This window comes from Salmo salar, chromosome 16 (genome assembly GCF_965601325.2).
Source record: "Salmo salar chromosome 16, fSalSal1, whole genome shotgun sequence".
In the NCBI taxonomy this organism is placed as follows: Eukaryota; Metazoa; Chordata; class Actinopteri; order Salmoniformes; family Salmonidae; genus Salmo; species Salmo salar.
The window spans coordinates 43,641,618-43,660,610 of NC_138306.1; the positions used below are offsets into that span (position 1 = coordinate 43,641,618).

The window sequence follows — 18,993 nt, forward strand, 5'->3', positions numbered from 1 at the left end:
TAGTGGAGTGCTGCAGAGATGGTTGTCCTTCTGGAAGGTTCTCCCATCTCCACAGAGGAACTCTGGAGCTCTGTCAGAGTGACCATCAGGTTCTTGGTCATCTCCCTGACCAAGGCCCTTCTCCCCCGATTTCTCAGTTTGGCCGGGTGGCCAGCTCTAGGAAGAGTCTTGGTGGTTCCAAACTTATTCCATTTAAGAATGATGGAGGCCACTGTGTTCTTGGGGACCTTCAATGCTGCAGAATTTTTTTGGTACACTTCCCCAGATCTGTGCCTCGATACATCCTGTCTCAGAGCTCTACGGACAATTCCTTCAACCTCATGGCTTGGTTTTTGCTCTGACATGCACTGTGCCTTTCCAAATCATGTCCAATCAATTGAATTTACCCCAGGTGGACTCCAATCAAGTTGTAGAAACATCTCAAGAATGATTAATGGAAACAGGATGCTGAGCTGAATTTCGAGTCTCATAGCAAAGGGTCTGTACCGACTTCAGACGAGTCTTCTGACACTTGTGGAGGTCATAGAGCAATATTGAGAACACCATCCTGTTCGAACACTACAGACAATGTTGAGAGAAGACCGATTTACGGGATGTCTCATGGTCTGACAAACACTGCTCTAGCTCTGTCACCTTTCAGCGCAGATTCAGAAGTGTGACATAGGCAGATATAGTGGATTGAGACGCATCAAATGCAACAAAAAAAACATATATCTAGCTTAAACTGACGGATTTTGATGGGGATTGCTTTATTACGCTTATTTGATTTCCTCGGAGGTGCGGACATCAACCTTAGGGGGGTTTAAGGCTCTCCAAAGCTTTTTTACTATCATTCTCTATATCATTTATCTTTGTTTCATAGTTTCACAGTTTCTTCTTCTTTTTTGTTTAGTTTAGTCACATGATTTCTCAATTTACAGTACCAGTACAGTACAGATTTATTTGACATTCCTTTTGCTTCGTCCCTCTCAACCATACAATTGTTTTAAATTCCTTGTCATTCCATGGGGATTTAACAGTTTTTGCAGTCATTTTCTTAATGGGTGCATGCTTATTAGTAACTGGAATAACACATTTCATAAATGCATCAAGTGCAGCGTCTGGTTGCTCATCATTACACACCACAGATCAGCAAATATTCTCTTCAATATAGGAATCACTACAAAACCTTTTGTATGGTCTCTTATACACTATATTAGGCCCAGCCTTGGGAACTTTGGTTTTCCTAGATATGGCTACTATATTATGATCACTACATCCAATGGATGTGGATACTGCTTTAGAGCAGATTTCTGCAGCATTAGTAAAGATGAGATCAAGACATGTGGATGATTTTATTCCTGTGCTGTTTGTAAATACCCTGGTTACAGTTTAAAACTTTTTCTGGTAACACTTCATTTTAAGGGGTCCTTAGTACTATATAATTACATGTGTAATTACACTGTAACACGTTTTGTAGTTAATTGTAATAACTGTTACACTATAATAACACCATGTAACTGGTGGTAATTGCAGTCTGTAATTACAAAGGTGTAACAACAAATGCTTGTTACAAATGGGAAAGTTTCCACTAAATTCACCATTTAGTGTTTAGTTTCTTCTAAGCTGCATCTGTTTTAGTAATAACTGTCACAGGGTTGTAATCTCTTGTGGACAGATGCTCTGGCTGTCCGAGATTACAATGGTTGGAGGCTCAATAGGCACTAATTACCTACCCGTGAATGTGCACTCTTCAAAATCTCCACTCAGTCGCTATGTTTCCATTACCTTACCTTTTTGGCGACATTTACACAGTTTGCATAGAAAGTAGATGCGACAATTGCCTGCCACAGAGCATTTCCGTTGAACTATCTTGTTCCGATTAAAACAGCTGGCGGCATGTAGCCTAGTGGTTAGAGCGTTGGGCCAGTAACCGAAAGGTGGCTGGATTGAATCCCCAGGCTGACAAAGTAAAAATCTGTCATTCTGCCCATGAACAAAGCAGTTAACCCACTGTTCCCCGGGAGGCCGTCATTGTAAGTAAGAATTTGTTCTTAACTGACTTGCTTAGTTAAATAAAGGTTAAAATATTTTTATGTAAATTACAAGTAAGTGTCCCTCAAGATAATCTTCATTTTAACTAGCTAAATCCTGTGTAACACCTATTAATTACATTGTACACATGCAGATATTACATGGACTCTGTAGTGTACTTGTGGGTTTATCCTCTCACTTGAATGGCAAGGAGGTTCAAGTTGTCATAATAGGTAACGTACACATTAATTATAATCTGGGATACCACCTTTATTGGCAGACCCCAGTCAGTGAGGTTGACCTACAGTATATCTGTAAACTCAACAAAGTTTACACAGATGGTACACTTTTGGGGGGCAAGTGCTAGCAAAAACAGCAGGCAGGATTCCATTGACCCAGGTTTATTCGACTTAAGCAATGTGGCAAAAAAAATCATTGCGACGTAATGAAAATGGCAGATGTAAGATACATTTTCTAAAGATCAACTAATATTTTATCCGTTCGACAGGGATGGATTTTCTTTTGTCAAACTTCCTTTATTGTGAAAATTGATGATGGAAAGAGTGTTTTTCAAAAAATGTATAATTTAGAAGATGCGGGGCAAGTGATGGCATCCCGAAAATGCCTACTGCTTGAAAAATCAATTTATTCAACTATAAAAAAAAGTATGTTTCTTTGCAGGACAAGGATTGTCTTGACTTTCAAGAATGCCAGAAATTTTAAATGTCACCATCATATTGTTTCAGATTTAGTACGAGTTCAAGTTTCACCATGGCACAGACTCTGGCGATAAGTAGGCCTAGGCACATGAGAATTAGGATTATGACAAATATTATTCAATTCTTGCATTCTATCCACTGGCTTTTGCGGGCTATCTGAGACATGAAACAGATAGGTGGGCATGGCATACAGGCTGTCGTCAATTTATTCATGCACAATTTGTGAATACAGATGGCACCGGAGAAGAAGGCTGACGTTTTACGTGTTCCTATCCAATTGTGTTTTTTTGTTTGTTTCTTTGCGTTGTTTGTAACTTATTTTTTTACTTATTTTGTACATAATGTTGCTGCTACCGTTTCTTATGACCAAAAATAACTTCTGGACATCAGAACTGCAATTACTCACCTGAAACTGGCAGAATCCTTTTTTTCCTTTAACTAGCCCGACGAGCCCGACGTGAATGATATACTGCTTTCCCGGGAACAGGCCCAGATTCCCGTCATTTGCGTGAAGAGGAGGCGGAGAAAAAGGGTCCGGAGGGTGGGCTGCCTTCTGAGAATTCGTAGGCAATCGAATAAACCCCCACTGCTTTCCATTCTGCTTGCAAACGTGCAATCTTTGGAAAATAAAATTGATGACCTATGTGGAAGATTAAACTACCAACGGGACATTCAAAACTGTAATATCTTATGCTTCACGGAGTCGTGGCTGAACAACGACATTATCAACATACAGCTGGCTGGTTATACGCTGTATCGGCTGGATAGAACAGCAGTGTCTGGTAAGACAAGGGGCTGCGGACTATGTATTTGTGTAAATAACAGCTGGTGCACGATATCTAAGGAAGTCTTGAGGTTTTGCTCGCCTGAGGTAGAGTATCTCATGATAAGCTGTAGACAACACTATCTACCTAAAGAGTTTTTATCTGTATTTTTCGTAGCTGTTTACATACCACCACAGACTGATGCTGGCTCTAAGACCGCAATCAATGAGCTGTATTCCGCCATAAGCAAACAGGAAAACGCTCACCCAGAGACGGCACTCCTAGTGGCCGGGAACTTTAATGTAGGGAAACTTAAATCGGTCTTACCAAATTTCAATCAGAATGTTAAATGTGCAACCAGGGAAAAAAACTCTGGACCACCTTTACTCCACACAGAGACACGTACAAAGCTCTCCCTCACCCTCCATTTAGCAAATCTGACAATAATTCTATCCTCCTGATTCCTGCTTACAAGTTAAATTAAAGCAGGAAGCACCAGTGACTCGATCAATAAAAAAGTGGTCAGATGAAGCAGATGCTAAGCTACAGGACTGTTTTTCTAGCACAGAATGGAATATGTTCCGGGATTCCTCCAATGGCATTGAGGAGTACACCACATCAGTCATTTGCTTCATCAATAAGTGCATCGATGACGTAGTCCCCACGACTAATTTTATTTTATTTTGACTAAATGGGTAATATAAACACTTCAACCACTTAATTTTATTTTGACATTCTATGTTTTTTGTTTAAAGTTGTGACGTCATTACGTCTAGCTTGTTATTTTACCTTTGTTTAACTAGGCAAGTCATTTACGAACAAATTCTTAATTACAATGACGGCCTACCCCGACCAAACCTGGACGACGCTGGGCCAATTGTGCGCCACCCTATGACACTCCCAATCACGGCCGGATGTGATACAGCCTGGATTCAAACCAGGGACTGTAATGACGCATCTTGCACTGCGCCACTCGGGAGCGCATGTGTACTTATATATGTGTACTTATATAGTACGTTAGCCATCCTGACAACCTGACCCTAATTGTATAGCTTCTGGAAGCACAATCCAAGTGAGAGGATAAACCCAAAAGTGCACTACAGAGTATGTGTAATATCTGCATGAGTACAATGTAATTAATAGGTGTTACACAGGATTTAGCTAGTTAAAATGAAGTGCTTACTTGAAGTGTACCTACAAAATACATTAACCATTCTGACAATCTAATCGTCAGCTTCTGAAAGAGGCATCCAAGTGAGAAAATAAACATAGTGATACAGAGTACATATCTGCATAAGTACAAGGTTTTTGCTAGTTGTTACACAGGATTTAGCTATTTAAAGTGAAGTGTAACTTTTTAGTTACCTATAAGCAATTTCTGTATAATTACTTATTACTCAATACCAAGCGAAAATAAGTTTTAAAAAACTGCTACTACTTTAGTCAACTTTATTGCAACATATAAAAGACCTAACATATCTTACAAAACAATAAGGATTTGTATTGTTAGATTAATAATTAGATTAAACAAAGATACAGGCCTACTCAATAACATATAAATAACTATTCTAGTGATGATTCAGATCTGTAGCCTATAGTATGGTGAGTAGCCTAGATAGCTATCTAATTTTGAAAAATGGGATTGTCTTTATCTTTCCTTTTTAACATTACAAGTAACAATGGAAATCGACAACTCTGACTCTGACTTCTTTCTTGTAAGCATTTTCCCATCCTGGAGTCTGAGACCTTGTGAGAATCTGTGGTAGGGAAGAAGAATGTATGACAATTTGGCATAGACACTCTACATTACCATCATCATGATTTCTGTAGTTTAGGCATATAGCTAGCTAGTCTTTGCTAGCTACCTAGCTAGTTGTTCAGTTATCCATAATAGTGCTTGTGTTGACACAAGTAGCTAGCTAGCTAACAGTAACATTCTGGGTGTGTCTCACACACAGTAGGCCCGCTCATTAGGCAGGATTAGGAGGCTGCCTATGGCAGCAGATTGACAATGGCAGCATTTTCTTAATATTTTACCTTTATTTAACTAGGCAAGTCAGTTAAGAACAAATTCTTATTTTCAATGACAGCCTAGGAACAGTGGGTTAACTGCCTTGTTCAGGGGCAGAACGTCAGCTCGGGTATTCGATCTTGCAACCTTTCGGTTACTAGTCCAACACTCTAACCACTAGGCTACCCTGCCGCCCCAAATAAAGTGTTACAGGGTTTACTTTTTGATATTCCCTTAGACTCCTCTTGGGCTGGATTACAAAGACTGTCTAATTATGAAGAATGAACAATTCAGTCTTTTGGGGGTCCACAAGTCCTTCCTCAGCTTGAGGGAACTCACTGACTTCTTCCAACAAAGCAAGCTGCTCCTGGCTGAGGTTCCTGTCAAGCTGGAAAGATGTTGTCCACCTCGACCGAAAGGTACAGGACAACAAGCCTGTTTAATATTTATATTGCTCAAACTTAAAGCTAAATCGTAGGATTCGTACCATGCACAACTGATCATTGACCATTGGTTACTTCACAATCAAATGAGACTAAAATATATTTCATATTGAAATCAAAAGACATAATATTTATTTGATTATACATATCTCAATCATAACAATTAGCAATGATACATCTGCATAGTTATTGTAATGCTACATCATTCATCACAAAAACTACACCTTTCTTGCTGTAGAACTGTCAAACATGGTCATCATGCGCGGTAGCAGCTCAGTAGAGACACAGGGGTCTCCGACGCTGCAAAGGACCAAACCCAGTCACATCCAGTTCCACATGATCAAGTACGAGGATCTGCGATGGGTGAGTTCAGCAGAGGCCTGGAGCTTTACTCAAACATCCTATCAGTTCTCTGTTATGTGGGTTTAATGCAATTCAAGTTTAAATGAATTCCGTCGTATGACAAATCTTGTATAAGTGAAGACAGGCAAGGCCATGAATGACAGTTTGAGTGAATGAATGGCTTACTCACTTTACTGTGTGTATAATTTCTGTCAGTGTGAAAGCTTGGGACAGGGATCCTTCACGCGAATCTTTAAAGGCAGCAAGATAGAGATCCGCGATGGGGAGAGACATGTGACAGATGTTCTGCTTAAGGAGCTGGATGCAAACCACAAAAACTGCTGGGAGGTACGCAAAACAGATCATGTGCATTTCAGAAGTCAAATAGAATGTGATACTGTGGCTGCATCAGAATGGATCAGAACTGTAATTTCCACATTCATGGCATTAGTCCATATCTACCAGAAGGTGTTCTTGTTTAAACCCAGGTGCTGAGTTTTTTTCGTTATTAATCAATAATAAGAGGACCATTCTACATTTTACATTTACATTTTAGTCATTTAGCAGACGCTCTTATCCAGAGCGACTTACAGTAGTGAATGCATACATTGCATACATTTTTTTTTTTTTTGTACTGGCCCCCCGTGGGAATCGAACCCACAACCCTGGGGTTGCACACACCATGCTGGCGTTGCAAACACCATTGTAATATCCTACTTTACTTTAACAATACATGACATGTATTGAGTCAAATGATCCGATCAACCATAAGAGCAATACACTCGGCACAATATAATTACTCTTTAACAACAATTACAACGTCAAAGAAAAAAACCGATTTAGTGGTGCAGTGGTCTAAGGCACTGCATCTCAGTGCTTGAGGTGGGATTGTCCCATCCTGGATATATATATATATATATATATATATATATATATATATATATATATATATATATATATATATATTTAATTAATCAAGTAGCCAGTTTCAGTTGGAGGTTTTTTCCATTTGGGAAGGGGTGGTCTACGGTATAACAAACTCAGCAGGCATGCAAACTTACATCTAAAGACACAGACCCTATTAGAAAACTTTATGGAGGGGTTTTGTTAACTTGTGTCATGTTATATCAGCTCTTTTTGGAATATTCTAAAAACGTATTATCGGATGTGTGTCATTGTCTCTTGAATCCTACGGGATGTTTTAGAGCAGGTGGCCGTAGCTTTTTGCCACATGAAACAGTAGCTAAGATAGGATACCAAAGCCTGTATCAACCCCTTGTTACACCTTACTGAAGAAAACCCTGTACAAATAGAAGGAGAGTAGCTACAGTGGTCATCCATTCTAAGTGTTCGTTCACTTGTCATTTCTAGTCATTCTTTGAAGCTGCCAGCTTGATGAGCCAGATTTCCCACAAGCACCTTCTCCTTGTCTATGGGATAAGTGTTCACAGATCCAAGAGTGAGTAAGCATCAACCTCTCAACTTAACATCCCACTTCTCACAGATTTCTTCTCACAGATGTACTTGTTACATTGTAATTATATGAGTAGTGACATGGTATTAAGGGCACTGTAATCTAAAGTGCTACAGAGTCTGCTAAAGCAGTTCCACTTCATTTTCTGTGGGGGCTTTGAGCAGTTCTGACTCAACTCTCTCTCAAGGATCTGCTGCTATCGTAACACATCTAATCATGCTACGCTGGTCATCTCTTAACCTTGCAGACGTCATGGTGCAGGAGTTTGTCAAGTGTGGGGCCCTTGACCTGTTCCTAAAGAGGGAAGGGTCAGTGTCGGTCAGCTGGAAACTTGACGTAGCCAAACAGCTGGCTAGTGCGCTCAATTTCCTGGTGAGATGAACCTGATCTTTGGCCTGATTTCTCTTTCTCTTCAGTTGATAGAACTTCACTTCTGCGGAAGTATTTTGTATGTTTTCTGTGGAAGCACTTTTGTTCAAATAGATTATCATTAGATGTTTGATTAACTATCCTTAGACATTCCTTCATTGTCAATACTAGTGTATACACAAGTTAAACTGCTACTGCTTGCTCATTGTTTGAGCGTACACGTTCGTTAAGAACTATTCAAATAAACTGTTACAATCTGTCTCTTCCTTCATCAAATAGGAAGAGAAGAACATTACTCATGGGAATATTTGTGCCAAAAATCTGCTCTTGGCCAGAGAGGGGGATGCATCCCAAGGAAGTTCTCCTTTCATCAAGCTGAGTGACCCGGGCATCAACGTGGCAATGTTGGGCAGAGATGGTAAACAGTTATCATAATGTAATGCAGAGACTATACTTGCACACTGGGAATGGCTTCGAAAAAGTGATGTTTTATTTAAGAACCTTATGCTTTTAACTGTTTGTGTTCTGTGTGTGTGTGTGTGTGTGTGTGTGTGTGTGTGTGTGTGTGTGTGTGTGTGTGTGTGTGTGTGTGTGTGTGTGTGTGTGTGTGTGTGTGTGTGTGTGTGTGTGTGTGTGTGTGTGTGTACGTGTACACAGTGGTGCTTGACAGGATTCCATGGGTAGCTCCGGAGGTGCTGGAGGCTCCAGAGAGGCTAGAGCTGGAGTGTGATAAGTGGAGCTTCGGTGCCACACTGTGGGAGCTATTCAATGGAGGACAGGCACCACTACAGGGCCTGGACCTCGAGAGTGTAAACTCCTACCTTTTACTACCACTAACACAACAATGTACAGTATCTGATATTGACTTACCCTATGGAGGGCCAAAGTAATTTATTCATGAAACCTATACAATTAGAGTTTCAGGAAAATCAGGTGCAGTTTATTTTCTCTGTAAACCCACATGAAATTACCAACTATTAATTCTCCTTGGATTAGTCTTTGTCTACATCCGGAGTATTACACTTCCATTAATCCAATGTTGATTACTTTTTAAGCGGTTTTCAGAAAATATGTGGTCAAATTCCACTCAAATTCACCACGGCGTTGAAGTTTTTTGTAGAAACCCACTATGTTGAATTAACCTCTGCTTCTTTCAAGCAGAAGCTGCAGTTTTACGAGACCTACAAGCAGTTACCCTCCTCAGAGTGGACAGAGCTGGCGGATCTTATCAGCCAGTGTATGAACTACCAGCCTGCATTCAGGCCCTCCTGTCGAAGCATCATTCGCCAACTGAACAGTCTGATAACGTCAGGTACTTCTCGCTAATGAACCCAAACCATGTTACTTAAAACACCTGGTGTGGTGCAGAATTATAGTTTCTACCTGCTATTTTCAGGTGGGAATTTGTTTAATAAAACACAGCTAAACCCAAACTGTCCTTTAGTTTAGGGGCTTTGTCTTTTATTGACCTGTTTGTTCTACACTCTTAGAAAAAAGGGTTCCAAAAGGGTTCTTCAGCTGTCCACATAAGAGAACCCTTTTTGGTTCCAGGTAGTAGGGCTGACCCTATTTAGTCGACTGATTGATTGTTTGGTCAATAGGCTGTTGGTCGACCAAGATTATTTTTTGTCGATATATATATTTTTTAAAGTATGTTAGAAAAGACATCTGACATCTGTCTGATTTACGCCTGTCTAAGTGGACTAATCCATTGCGGAGGCCACGGGGATGGCACACCAGTATCACCAGTCGTAGGCTACATTTAGCCTACCGTATATTCCCAAGGTTTCAAATCTACAATGTTTGTTTGGTTAGGGTAATTTCTGTTAATGCATTCAATATATTATTATTACTCCAGTTTTATCATTGTCATTGTAGAAGTGGACAAGTTGTTTGCAGAGCGCACAACCTAGGCTACATTTTTGAGAACAAAGTTTTGGTTTATTTCATTCCATTTACGAGATGTCAATTTATTAATTGTCTTTTGTTTGTTGTGCTCTTGTCAATCTTGAGTAAGGAAACATATCTGATTACTCATAGAAGTAGGCCTAGGCTACCTGGCCTGCGTGCAAATGTAGGCCTATAAATGGCCCATTTGGGGATCTGATACTTTTCTGATTGTCTTATCTCACCATCACTGTGGTCCTTCTCTAAGTAATTTTTTCTTTGCCTCAAAACAGCAAGTAAAGGAAGTCTGTTTATACATCCATTGAGACTGACAATAATTCCTCAACGTAGCAATGGCAATAGAAGTTACTTCTAGATTTGTATCATTTTCATTCAGATTACATTTTGATTACCACGACATTGCTTTTCAGATATAAAGACTTTATTATAAATTAATTGAAACTGTTCCACGAAAATGTGCATATGAAATCATAACTGGCACACAACTCAGTAGAAATGGTACGATAACTTGGCACTGCAAATAGAAAAGGTTGCCGATCGCTGTTGCAGCCTATTACCGGCAACTTCAGGAGCTTAAAGGCAGAATCTGCAAAGGCCAGCAGCAGCGGGCAGAAGGTCGGGAAGAGGTTTTTTTCTTCTGGTTAAGCTATATTGATCTCTGGCTCCCTCTTTAGTAATTTGTGTGTTTTAATTTTTAATCGCAGTGCTTAAAGCATCAGACAAGCTCAGTAGCCTACATATAGTTGATTTTATTCAAACATAGGGTGTGTCTATATATGCAAAAATACACATTTTAAAAGACTCTCGGGTTGACCCCAAAACATTTTTGTCGGGGGCAGTCTTACCAGGTAGGACCCTTTTTGGTGTCAGGTAGAACCTTATTGGGTTCCATGTAGAACCCTCCGTGGAAAGGATTTTACATAGAACCCAAAAGGGTTCTATCTGTAACCAAAAAGGATTATCCTATGCGTATAGCCCGAAGAACCCATTCCAACACAGAAAATCTGCTTTTAACGTACTTAATTAGCATTTTTTGGAAGGGAAACTATTTCACTCATTTTGTAAGTAATTATAGGTCATATTTCATAGAAATCTGGAAACACTGGACAGTTACCTTAAGCGGACCTCTACTTATTGATAACCTTTTATTACTTTTATTTGTAGGATATCTTTGCTCTGAGGAAAACACTTTCAAATCTGTCCCTATGTGAAAGGCAGATTTACGAAAGGCATCAGTAGTGACATAGCCTCTGAGCACCTTTCTTCCTGTGCCATAGATTACGTGATACTCCACGCTGCGGAGCCTCTCCCTGACAGGGACAGAGCATTAGGCCCCTCCCACCAGCAGGACCAATCAGTGTATGAGGAGAGACACCTGCGCTACATCTCCCCTCTGGGGAAGGTAACTTGTCACCTGCATGAGTTGCATTCCCACATGCTGTGCTTCCACTCCTCATCTCCTTTTGTTGTTAATTGAGTCTTTGTAAACAAACATTGTATAGCTTTAAAAAGCTACGATTATTAATTTCTTATAGGCTACTGTCAGTCCTTGCATCTATACAGTAGACATTGAGAGTAGTTGCATTTCCCCAGCCCTATCCCCTGGCTCACCAAACAAAGTGGCAGGGTCAGGCAGTTGAAATTACATATTGTGCCTTTACGTTGATTCTACGTTGAGTCGACTGACTCTGTTTTCAGATGTTATTTGGTGAACAAAAGAAAATAATGAGAAAAAAAACAAAGTCCTAGAAATGGTCACTTCACTTTTTATCATGTTCCACAAGAGGACAGTGTTCTCCTATCCTTCTGCAATCCACACTATTCGGAACAAAACATTTTAGGCATCTTGTAGCAAGGGTCAAATCTATTTCAACATACAGTACAGTAACGTTAATTCAGGAATTGGAGAGGTGACCATTACTTTCAATTATGACACTTTTAAATACATCAATTTAATGAATCAATCTAATTTAGAACTCAATCCTAGAATTGACCAGGTTAAAATACAAACACCCCCACCCTGTTGTACTGTATATTACAGTATGTTTTAATATACAGCGTTCTGTCCTCATTGTATTTAGGGGAACTTTGGCAGTGTTGAGCTGTGCCGATATGATCCTCTGGGGGACAACACAGGCGAGCTGATTGCTGTGAAGAAGCTACAGCCCAACAAGCAGTCAAACTTGGAAGACTTTCAAAAGGAAATCAACACCATTCGCTCCCTGCATTGTGACTACATTGTCAAATACAGGGGCGTCTGCTACAGCATGGGTAAGAACATACAAATAAATTCATACACCAAGACCCCAATAACACTTTTTGTAGGCTATAATGCCACCTATGAAATAAAGGTTATCTGCAGCTGCACCACAGTTGATAGCATTGGAAATGTACTCGTTCTATCAAGTGTCGCTAGACAAACTCATATTTGAAGTTTGTTGGGGCTTTTGCTATCCTTTCCGTCAATGTCAATAGACCATGCAACAGTCAATGGAACATAAAATGGGCTGAAATCTTTGTGATTTTCAGAATCATAGATGAAATGCCAGAAATGCCATTACTTGATAACTTTAGACCATCTAAAAACGGTCTTTGTCAACCTCCATATCTTTATTAGCTTCTTAAATGTGCCTTCTTTGTTATTTATACTCAACACACTGAATAAAATATAAATATTAGTTTTTCCCCAGAGGGAACTTCTTTCTCTTCCTATTCTTGGAAAAACATGTAAAAGTTTAGGTAGTGTATTAGAAGTAAGAACCTTCAGCCTATATGTAAATAATAGCTGTTTCAAGGCAGCAATGTTTGTGTTAACTCTCTGAATGTTTATCCACATTTTGGGTAGGTCGCCTCAGTATGAGCTTGGTGATGGAATATTTGCCCCATGGCAGTCTGATTGGATACCTGGAGAAGAACCGGCAGCACGTCAACAACAGGCGGATGTTGCTTTTTGCCTCTCAAATCTGTAAAGTATGAGCTCAATTCAAATAGCAGAAATTCTGACTATTCCATACAAGACTGTTTATCTCTACATTGTAAAGGGGAAAACCTTAATTGTGATGTTTTGCACACTTAGGGATTGGAGTACTTGCAGAGCATGCGCTACGTGCACCGGGATCTGGCTGCTAGGAACATTCTGGTAGCAAGTGACACACTGGTCAAAATAGCTGATTTTGGCCTGACAAAGATCATTCCCTTTGACAAGGAGTACTACCGTGTGACACATCCTGGAGAAAGCCCAATTTTCTGGTAATTGCTATTGCATTTGGAATTTACTTTCCACTCATTTGTGGAAATGACATGATCTACTTCAGTGTTCTTCCTGGAGACACTTGTTACCTTTTCACACTACTGATCCAAACTGAGCTGTCCTGTGCTAGGCTGGATGAACATCCATCAATGTTGCTGGCACAAAGTAAAAGTACAGTACTGTTAGGGTTAGCCCGATAGTGTGGAACGGATATTAGTGTGTGCACATTTCTGTTCATGCACTAACGCACCTGATTCTCCAATGAATCCAGGTCAATAGACTTGAAGTGTTGCTGAGAGCATCTTCATTTTCTATGGAAATTAGCTCTAAGGCAAGTTGTCTTCTAATAAGGCTTCTGTTCATACCCAGGTATGCCCCAGAGTCCATCACAGAGTCCAAATTCTCCCACAAGTCAGATGTCTGGAGTTTTGGAGTCGTCCTTCATGAGCTCTTCTCCTATTGTGAGCACAACTGCAACCCAAAGAGGGTAAGTGGCTAAACCAAGCCTTAATAACTTGTTCTACTGGTCTCATTAAATATGTGTGTTTCAGCTTGAGCTATCTCAAATCTACCAACACTGACATTACTTTACTTTAAGCTCATAAAAAATATTTTCTTTTTTTGTTATGATTGTACATTACCTGCTCATAAATGCCTAATTTGATTCTGACATATTTTCTCTCCCATCCACTGCACATTAATAGCTATACATGCAGGAGCTTGGCAATGACATGCAGGGTCTCTCCATTTCAATGCATCTGGTTGATATCCTGAAGGACAACTGGAGGTTGCCTGCCCCACCACTCTGCCCTCCCAGAGTAAGAGACACCTTCCAAAGCCGTATGCCACACTTAGGGCGGCAGGTAGCCTAGCGGTTAAATTGTTGGGCCAGTAACTGAAAGATCACTGGTTCAAATACCTAAGCTGACAAGGTGAAAAATCCATCAATGTGCCCTTGAACAAGGCACTTAACCCTAATTTGCTAAAAAACTAAATGTGTAGCCTTTGGGGTCCCGAGGATCGAGTTTGGGAAACACTGCTTTAGCTAGTCCATACTTACAACAACACAATGCTTTTAAATGCGTGTTGAGGAGTGCACAAAGTCATACTTTCAGAAAAATAAATGAATACTGGTCCTATCCTGAGTTTTTACAGGCATAGACACTAGACATAGGGATGTCTCAGGTATGAAAGTTATTTTACCTGTTTTTGTAACCTTCCATTGTTTTATTTAACAGATTTATAGTATGATGACAACGTGCTGGGGATACAGCGCTGAGGAACGGCCAACTTTCTCCACCCTGGGAGATCAGATTGAGACCAGCATCCAAGATGAGAGGGAAGGATCAAAAGGATGAATATAGCTGAAGCCAACCCTATTAAAGAATGTTGGATTCTAACTTGAAATATACTTATTCCTGTTACCATATTAGAACTTATTGATTACATTACATGTATAATAAATATACAGTTGAAGTTGGAAGTTTAAATACACCTTAGCCAAATACATTTAAACTCAGTTTTTCACAATTCCTGACATTTAATCCTAATAGAAATTCCTTGTCTTAGGTCAGTTAGGATCACCACTTCATCACTCAATTAGTATTTGGTAGCATTGCCTTTAAATTGTTTAACTTGGGTCAAACGTTTCGGGTAGCCTTCCATAAGCTTCCCACAATAAGTTGGGTGAATTTTGGCCCATTCCTCCTGACAGAGCTGGTGTAACTGAGTCAGGTTTGTAGGCCTCCATGCTCGCACACGCTTTTTCAGTTCTGCCCACAAATTTTCTACAGGATTGAGGTCAGGGCTTTTTGATGGCCACTCCAATACCTTGACTTCGTTGTCCTTAAGCCATTTTGCCACAACTTTGGAAGTATGCTTGGGGTCATTGTCCATTTGGAAGACCCATTTGCGACCAAGCTTTAACTTTCTGACTGATGTCTTGAGATGTTGCTTCAATATATCCACATAATTGTCCTTTCCTCATGATGCCATCTATTTTGTGAAGTGCACCAGTCCCTCCTGCAGCAAAGCACCCCCACAACATGATGCTGCCACCCCTGTCCTTCACGGTTGGGATTGTGTTCTTCGGCTTGCAAGCCTCACCCTTTTTCATAATGGTCATTATGGCCAAACAGTTCTATTTTTGTTTCATAGTTGAAGTCGGAAGTTTACATACACTTAGGTTGGAGTCATTAAAACTAATTTTTCAACCACTCCACAAATTTCTTGTTAACAAACTATAGTTTTGGCAAGTCGGTTAGGACATCTACTTTGTGCATGGCACAAGTCATTTTTCCAACAATTGTTTAAAGATTATTTCACTTATGATTCACCTGTCACGCCCTGACCTGAGAGAGAGGGTTTGTTTCTCTATGTGGTTAGGTCAGGGTGTGGGGGGGGGGGCATTCTATGTGTTATTTTCTATGTTTTGGCCAGGTATGGTTTCCAATCAGAGGCAGGTGTCTATTGTTGTCTCTGATTGGAAGCCATTCTTAGGCAGCCTTTTTCCACCTGTGTTTGTGGAATCTTGATTTTGTACTGCTTGTATTTAGCCTGCAAGACATGACAGTCGTTTGTATTTGTTTATTATTTTGTTTAAGTGTTCTGGTTTAAAATAAAGATGAACACTCACCACGCTGCACCTTGGTCTAATCCTTTGGATGATCATTACAGAAGATCCCACCACCAAAGGACCAAGCAGCGTGGGCCAATGGACTGGACATGGGAGGACATCCCGGATGGGAAAGGATCCTGGACGTGGGAAGAGATCCAGGCCGGAAGGGATCGTCTTCCATGGGAACAGGTGGAAGCAGCGAGGGAGGTACAGTGACGTGATCAACAAGCAAGGCAACAACGGAGGCCCGAGAGGCAGCGCCCACATTTTTTTGTGGGGGGGGGGCACACAGGTAGATTGGCAAAGGCGGTTTTAAGACCTGAGCCAACTCCCCATGCTTACCGTGGGGAGCGAGTGACCGAGCAAGCGCCGTGTTATGCGGTGATACGTACTGTGTCGCCAGTGTGTACTCACAGCCCGGTGAGCTCAGTGCAAGCTCCTCACCGTTGCCGTGCTAGAGTTGGCCGGCAGCCAGGAAGAAGTGCGCCGGCTCAGCGTATCTGGCCTCCAGTGCATCTCTACGGCCTAGGTTATCCTGCACCTGCTCTACGCACGGTTCCCCTCATTCACCAGCACAGCCCAGTTCATCCTGTACTAGCGCTCCGCCCTTGCCGGGCGATAGTCAACATCAAGCCAGGACGGGTTGTGCCAGCCCTAAGCGCCAGACCTCCAGTGCGCCTCCAAGGCCCAGTGTACCCTGTGCCTGCTTCGCGCACTCTCCCTCCAGTGCGCCACCATAGCCCAGTACGTCCTGTGCCTGCTCCTCGCACTCTTCCTCTAGTACGCCTCCATAGCCCAGTACGGCCGGTGCCTGCTTTGAGCACGCGGTCCTCAGTGCGTCTCCCCAGTCTGGTGAGACCGGTTCCAGCTCCCCGTAGGAAGCCTCCAGTGATGATCAATGGTCCGAAGCCTCCAGTGATAATCCATGGCACAAAGCCTCCAGTGATGATCAATGGTCCAAAGCCTCCAGTGATAATCCATGGCACGAAGCCTCCAGTGATGATCCATGGCCCGGAGCCTGTAGTGATAATCCATGGCACGAAGCCTCCAGTGATGATCCATGGCCCGGAGCCTGTAGGGATGATCCATGGCACGAAGCCTCCAGTCATGATCCATGGCCCGGAGCCTGCAGGGATGATCCATGGCACGAAGCCTCCAGTGATAATCCATGGCCCGGAGCCTCCAGTGATGATCCATGGCACAAAGCCTCCAGTGATGATCCATGGCACGGAACCAGTAGTGATGATCCATGGCACGGAGCCTGCAGCGAAGTCCGGAACCTACAGAGACGCTCTCCAGTCCGGAGCCTCCAGCGACGCTCCCCAGTCCGGAGCCTCCAGCGACGCTCCCTAGTCCGGAGCCTCCAGCGACGGCCTGCAGCCCCGAGTCTTCAGCCGGGGACTGCAGCCCCGAGTCTTCAGCGGCGGCCTGCAGCCCCGAGTCTTCAGCGGCGGCCTGCAGCCCCGAGTCTTCAGCGGCGGCCTGCAGCCCCGAGTCTTCAGCGGCGGCCTGCAGCCCCGAGTCTTCAGCGGCGGTCTGCAGCCCCGAGTCTTCAGCGGCGGCCTGCAGCCCTGGGTCGGCAGTTCAGAGCCTCCAGCGCTGATCCACTGTCTGGTTCCTCCGGTGACACAGAAGCGGGGGGATCAGCGGGCGGTGTGGGGGCTACGCCCTGAACCAGAGCCACCACCAAGTATAGATGCCCACCCGGACCCTCCCCTATAGGTTCAGATTTGCGGCCGGGAGTCCGCACCTTTTTTTGGGGGGGGGGGGGGGTACTGTCACGCCCTGACCTGAGAGAGGGTTTGTTTCTCTATGTGGTTAGGTCCGGGTGTGGGGTGGGCATTCTATGTGTTATTTTCTATGTTTTGGCCAGGTATGGTTTCCAATCAGAGGCAGGTGTCTATTGTTGTCTCTGATTGGAAGCCATTCTTAGGCAGCCTTTTTCCACCTGTGTTTGTGGGATCTTGATTTTGTACTGCTCGTATTTAGCCTGCAAGACATGACGGTCGTTTGTATTTGTTTATTATTTTGTTTAAGTGTTCTGGTTTAAAATAAAGATGAACACTCACCACGCTGCACCTTGGTCTAATCCTTTGGACGATCGTTACATCACCGCATCACAATTACAGTGGGTCAGAAGTTTACATACACTCATTCAAGGGTATTTCTTTTTTTAAACTATTTTCTACATTGTAGAATAATAGTGAAGATATCAAACTATGAAATAACACACATGTGAATCATGTAGCAACCAAAAAAGTTAAAACAAATCAAAATATATTTGAGATTCTTCAAATAGCCACCCTTTACCTTGATGACAGCTTTGCACACTCTTAAAACTTCTAAGGGATAGGTGTTCCGTCAACGGTACAGTTGTAAATCATGCAGCGCCTTGTGTCACGATCGCAGATTCTAGAGAAACAACAAATGTCTGTACATATAAGTGTCTTATATCAGCTGAAAGCTTAAATTCTTGTTAATATAACTGCACTGTCCAATTTACAGTAGCTATTACTGTGAACAAATGCCATGCTATTGTTTGAGGAGAGCTCCTAACAACAAAACGCTTCTTTCACCACAGTAGGTTTGATAAATTCACCTCTGAAGGTGAAATGCGTACTTACATTATGAAATCTTGCTCTGATTTATCATCCAAAGGATCCCAGAGATAACATGAAGTGTCATTTTGTTAGATAAAATCCTTTTTCATATCCTAAAAAGGTCCATATAGCATGCACGATCGATTTTGTATTTCCATTTGTTCAATTTGCAAAGAATGGAATCTGTGAAAATCTAACCATAAATGTTGTTTCAACCAGTCAAATCACATTTGTATGTATTCTTCAGAGATCCTAGAAGGTAACCAGACTTCACTATATCATTAGGGGTGTAGTATATCCTATAGGACACCAAATTTGGTCACAGAGCGATGCCTTCATGGCACGCCAATGACGCGGCTGGTCTTCACTTGATCGACTCTAACTTTGCCAAATAAGCACCAATCAGGGTCAAATAAAGCTAGCTAGATAGCCAATGAGCTGGGCTTTACGGGAGTATCCAGAAACCCTGTTTCTGTCACAAAA

The 18,993-nt window shown here is 41.9% G+C and overlaps 1 protein-coding gene across 1 annotated transcript in view; it reads left to right on the forward strand.

The window, feature by feature from the left end:
- jak3 (Janus kinase 3 (a protein tyrosine kinase, leukocyte)) overlaps positions 1-17,986 on the forward strand; it is a 36,207-nt gene extending 18,221 nt beyond the window's left edge. The window contains exons 10-24 of the mRNA XM_014149286.3: positions 5,746-5,926; positions 6,189-6,313; positions 6,509-6,640; positions 7,664-7,751; positions 8,014-8,138; positions 8,415-8,553; positions 8,793-8,944; positions 9,297-9,447; positions 11,321-11,445; positions 12,125-12,314; positions 12,889-13,013; positions 13,120-13,292; positions 13,663-13,780; positions 13,998-14,111; positions 14,532-17,986. Coding sequence (XP_014004761.1) covers positions 5,746-5,926; positions 6,189-6,313; positions 6,509-6,640; positions 7,664-7,751; positions 8,014-8,138; positions 8,415-8,553; positions 8,793-8,944; positions 9,297-9,447; positions 11,321-11,445; positions 12,125-12,314; positions 12,889-13,013; positions 13,120-13,292; positions 13,663-13,780; positions 13,998-14,111; positions 14,532-14,651 — 2,058 coding nt within the window. The 3' untranslated portion in view covers positions 14,652-17,986. The remainder of the gene's footprint in view (positions 1-5,745; positions 5,927-6,188; positions 6,314-6,508; positions 6,641-7,663; positions 7,752-8,013; positions 8,139-8,414; positions 8,554-8,792; positions 8,945-9,296; positions 9,448-11,320; positions 11,446-12,124; positions 12,315-12,888; positions 13,014-13,119; positions 13,293-13,662; positions 13,781-13,997; positions 14,112-14,531) is intronic.
- The last annotated feature ends 1,007 nt before the right edge of the window (positions 17,987-18,993 follow it).